Here is a 5,325-nt window from a genome sequence, read left to right as displayed (position 1 = left end):
TGGGCCTTGTGTATCTGTAGTGAGAAGGGTTTGCAAGTCACAGTTATGACACAGAACAGTGTGCAAGGTTTTGAGTTCTCCATTACTCTATTAGGCTGGGTGTTTAACGAACTGCTTCTCTCTATAAAAAGTCCCTCATCCTCAAGTTTTATTTTAGTTCTGCGGGAGAAAAGTTGGTTAGAACCTCCCTCCTCACTAAGGCTGCGGTCACACGGAGCATTAGCCACGCTACAGAGACAGAAGATAGGCGGATTTTCCGGGCGCGATCACACCGCAACATCTGGGAAGCGTAGAGCTCCCGTGGCGAACCTGAGGCTTCCTGCCGAAGATGCGGAGTTAAAAACTAGTACCTCCAAGGTACTAGTTTCCAGAAACCGCGGGGCAAGGGCTGGCGTCTGATCTCGTTTCCGGTGGTGGCATCTGGCGCCCGCCCATGTCCCTTCGCAAACAGGTTACCCCCCCAAGTCTCCACAAGATGCGCACAAGCACCCAACGGCGCATGCACACAAAGAGAAAAGTGAAAGTGCTGTTTCGTCTTTAAAAAAAAATGGCCCCGTTTGTCATGGCGGCAACGCCTAGCCATTGCTCGTGTGATTGCGCCGCGCTGCTTCTTTGCCGCGCTGCAGGATCGTCATGTGATCACCATCCTCGTTTACCCGCCGGCACCGAGGGAAGGACCCGTGGTGTGCCGCCGGTGCGTCTGATCGCGTAATCGCGGATCAAACTGCGCCGGGGCAATTAACCACGCCTTCCCCCCGCGATATCCAGCTCGTGTGACCAGGGCCTAAGTTTTTTTTACTCACAAGGAGTTCTGTTCTATGGCTAGCATTCCACAGCTATATATGTTGATTCAAACTCACATAGAATTCCTCTGTATCCACAACCTTAATATAATTGGCATGGACAAGGTGAGTTGTGTTTTAAACATTATCCCAATTTCTAAGAAGTTGACCACTTTCCTAGAACATACCATGGAAAACAGTACCTGGAAGAGTCATAGCAGGCACGTCTAAAAGCCACATATAACTCTTGAGCCACTAAGTCCAAATATGAATGGAACTGTTGGTTTATGCAAAATTCTATCTGTATCAGATCAAAAAGCTAAGGGGACAAGTGTTATGTATTTATACAGTAAATACAGCACAAACACAGCCGCTATAATGCCTTTGAATGGTACTGGCACTTGCAACAGGCTCCAGGGAGAAAGTCTGAATAATACTTTACCTGTAAGTTAGTATCTGTGCTAGGGTTGACAGGAAGAGTGGCAGTTGCCAGGGTGCGAGTTAGGAGCTGATTGGGGGAATGGCTGCTAGGAGGATGTGTGGCCTTCCAATATGCTTCCAAATAGTCAGCTAGGTGCTCACAAGCATCTTCAAGCTGGTTCTCATCCAGAATCACATCAAACATTTCCTGTAAATAGGGTAGTTTAGTCACATCAACCATTGGAACCAAAAAAAATAATAATGAACCAAACCTATTAATGACCCCAAAGTAACCATGTTGACTGAATTTGTCATAAAATTCATGTGATAGTTCATAAACAATTTAAAAGCACACAGAACCAGGGCTCGGTCCTCGGCCCGGTGTTGTTCAATGTTTTTATAAATGACCTGGAGGAAGACATAGGGGGATGCTTATCAAATTTGCAGATGACACGAAGGTGGGTGGGATTGCTAATTCTGAAGAAGACAGAGTCAGGATTCAAAATGATCTAGATAGGCTGGAATAGTGGGCTGAGACAAATAAAATGAATTTCAATAGAGAGAAGTGCAAAGTCCTACACAGGTACAAAAAATCAAAGGCACAGATATAGAATGGGAGGGACTTGGCTTGACAGTAGCACATGTGAAAGGGATCTAGGTGTTCTGGTTGATCACAAGCTAAACATGAGCCTGCAGTGCGATGTGGCTGCGAAGAAAGCTAATGCAATCTTAGGATGCATTAATAGAAGCACTGTGTCCAGATCAAGGGAGGTGGTAGTTCCGCTCTATTCTGCTATGGTCAGGCCTCACCTGGAGTACTGTGTCGTTTTGGGCACCACATTTTAGGAAGGATGTTGACAAGCTCGAGCGTGTCCAGAAGAGGGCAACCAGGACGGTGAGAGGGTTGGAATCCAAGTCTTATGAGGAAAGGCTGAAAGAGTTGGGTATGTTTAGCCTGGGAAAGAGAAGGCTTAGAGGGGACACGATTGCAGTCTTCAAGTATTTGAAGGGCTGTCATGTAGAAGATGGAGTGGATCTATTCTCTCTTGCTCTGGATTGCAAGACTAGGTCTAATGGGTGGAAATTGCAAGGGAGTCGTTACCGGCTAAATATCAGGAGAAACTTCCTAAGAGTGGTTGAGCAGTGGAACAGTCTGCCTTGGGAGGTAGTGGATGCTCCTTCGCTGGACGTTTTCAAGCGGAGGCTGGACGACCATCTTTCGGGTATGTTGTAGATATGTAGGGCTATCTTTTGGCTATGCTCCTGCAGAGTGCAGGGGGTTGTACTAGATGACCTGCAAGGTCCCTTCCAACTCTAACATTCTATGATTCTATGAAAAGAGGCTAAAGTCTTAGAAGAAAGGGAGTACTTTCTCCCTTTCTCACAATACAAGAATTTGTGGGCACTCCATGAAATTGCTGAGCAGTCAGGTTAGAATGGATAAAAGGAAGCACTTCTTCACCCAAAGAGTGATTAATACATGGAATTCACTGCCGCAGGAGGTGGTGGCAGCTACAAGCATGGACGGCTTCAAGACGGAATTGGATAAACATATGGAACAGAGGTCCATCAGTGGCTATTAGCCAGAAGGTATAGATAGGAACTCTCGGTTGGAGGCAAGTGATGCTCTGTATTTTTGGTGCTGGGGGGGGGGCAACAGTGGGAGGGCTTCTAGTGTACTGGACCCACTGGTGGACCTCCTGATGGCACCTGGTATTTTGGGCCACTGTGTGACAGAGTGTTGGACTGGATGGGCCATTGGCCTGATCCAATGTTGGCTTCTCTTATGTTCTTATGTTAAAGTATCCTGAAAAAAATTCTACCATTTGATAGGCATGATTCCAATTGTCAATGAAAAATGTAAGATATATCAGGGGGGGGGGGAACTGTTTATTTACAAAGAAGGGACCAGTATGCCAGGGAAAGTTATGGTATTCCCAGTATCCTGGGGCTTGTTCAAAATAGGACATTTATTTATTTATAGCCATGTACTCAGCCATGACTGAATGAAGAATTGCATATGCAAACAGGCAGTGTGCATACAGATCACCCTTCAATCCAGGTATTAGAGTCCCATGCATGGATCCCTTTAGGAAAGCATTAACCATGCCAATAAACTGTTTAGCTGGGAAGCAGGCAGGCTAGTTTTCTTTGCCACATAGCTGATGCATGTGATTACTGCTTTTTGAAAAGTGCTTTCTGTATGGAACTTGAATTGAAACATGGACACACATTGAATTGGGGCCAGGAGAATTGGAGATTTTCTGCCCTCATGGGTAGTGACTAATGTATATAAAGAACACAAGAATCCACCCTGTTCCAATTTTTGTAGGTAGGTAGGTAGGTAGGTAGGTAGGAGGGAGGGAGGGAGGGAAGGAAGGAAGGAGGGAAGGAATTCCAATAATCTATTTTCAGCAGTCTAAATTAAGAATAACTCACTGGAGGGCACTGAGCCAGTTTATCAGCTGCTACCATTTGAACGTTTAGGTGTTTAGCCTGAGATTTGCCTCGTGATTTTATTAACCTCTGTAAAACCTGTGGAAAAGAGGGATGCAGTTAAATTATGAAGGCACAAGGAAAGAAAGTGTCAAGCTTTGAACTCTGTAGAAAGAAACTCTACGTACAGATACCAAAAGTGTCTTAAAGCAAAGGGAGATATTCTTTCATGCTTAAGAGGTCTTCAGCAATGCAGCAAATCTATGTATGAATAGTACCTCATTTATTGATGGTATTTCCCTCTTGTAATTAATACACACACACATAAATTCATCAATATTTACTGGCAATGGAATGTGCCTTTTCACACTACAGTTAAGAACTGAATGCATAAGTGTGCAAATAGCTAAGAATATTTACCTTTGGAGAAGAAATCTTTACATATACTATAATTGGAGCCAGCGAAGTTTTACTAAGTTGAGCTGGATGATTAATAGTATCAGCATCAAGTACTACCAGCTGCAATGTCCTTGCTAATTCAAATATTCGTTCAATTTCACTCTGAACTTCAGCTGCAGAAAAGTAAAAGAAATCCAGTTATGACAGTGTTAAAAAAATACCATTATGCAATAAATGCTGAAATGGTACATGAGGGTACATAGCATCCAAAACAATATAATAGCTGGGCTTTAAAAAAATACTTATACACACACAGACATACGCACTTGTAAATAGAATATACTTTGTTTACAGTAAAAATATGGTTCTTGAGATGTGCATTCTCCAATGGAAGTAGTTACAGCCTTGTCAGAGTGACTTATAATGCTAAAATGCTGTGGTCACTTTTATTTCTAATCATAAGATCTAGGGCTTGAGAAAATGGTTTTAAGAAATATTGAAAGGGTATTAAGAAATATTGAAGGGTATTGAAAACAGATCAGCCAATATCATAATGCCCCTCTATAAATCAATGGTGCGACCTCATTTGGAATACTGTGTGCAGTTCTGGTCACCACACCTTAAAAAGGATATTATAGCTTTGGAAAAAGTGCAGAAAAGGGCAACTTGAATGATAAAAGGGTTGGAACACTTTCCCTATGAGGAAAGGTTAAAGCACTTAGGGCTCTTTAGCTTGAAGAAACGACGACTGAGGAGAGATATGATTGAGGTTTATAAGATTATGCATGGGATAGAGCAGGTAGATAAAGAGGTACTTTTCTCCCTTTCTCACAATACAAGAACTCGTGGGCACTCCATGAAACTGCAGAGCGGTCGGGTTAGAACGGATAAAAGGAAGTACTTCTTCACCCAAAGAGTGATTAACACATGGAATTCACTGCCACAGGAAGTGGTGGCGGCTACAAGCATGGACGGCTTCAAAAGGGAATTAGATAAGCATATGGAGCAGAGGTCCATCAGTGGCTATTAGCCACAAGGTATAGCTAGGGGCTCTGGGGCAAGTGATGCTCTGTCTTCTTGGTCCTTGGGGGGGGAACAGTGGGAGGGCTTCTAATGTCCTGGCCCCACTGGTGGACCTCCTGATGGCACTGGTATTTCTGGCCACTGTGTGACACAGAGTGTTGGACTGGATGGGCCTTTGGCCTGATCCAACATTCTTATGTTCTTATGTAAATCTGGTATTTTGCTTGAGATATAGCCTGTAGATATATCTCCAACCAATACATGT

The 5,325-nt window shown here is 43.7% G+C and overlaps 1 protein-coding gene across 1 annotated transcript in view; it reads right to left on the bottom strand.

Moving 5' to 3' along the window:
- The window catches only part of CACNB2 (calcium channel, voltage-dependent, beta 2 subunit), a 225,464-nt gene that overhangs the window by 2,017 nt on the left and 218,122 nt on the right, over positions 1–5,325 (bottom strand). The window contains exons 11-13 of the mRNA XM_015414605.1: positions 4,059–4,210; positions 3,642–3,737; positions 1,225–1,410 (exon numbers count right to left, since the gene is read on the bottom strand). Of these exons, the coding sequence (XP_015270091.1) occupies positions 1,225–1,410; positions 3,642–3,737; positions 4,059–4,210 (434 nt within the window). The remainder of the gene's footprint in view (positions 1–1,224; positions 1,411–3,641; positions 3,738–4,058; positions 4,211–5,325) is intronic.

The sequence above is a fragment of the Gekko japonicus genome, unplaced genomic scaffold (genome assembly GCF_001447785.1).
Source record: "Gekko japonicus isolate JY-2015 unplaced genomic scaffold, Gekko_japonicus_V1.1 scaffold780, whole genome shotgun sequence".
NCBI lineage: Eukaryota > Metazoa > Chordata > Lepidosauria > Squamata > Gekkonidae > Gekko > Gekko japonicus.
The sequence above is the reverse complement of the archived record's forward strand: the minus strand, read 5'-3'. Positions and strand labels throughout refer to the sequence as shown.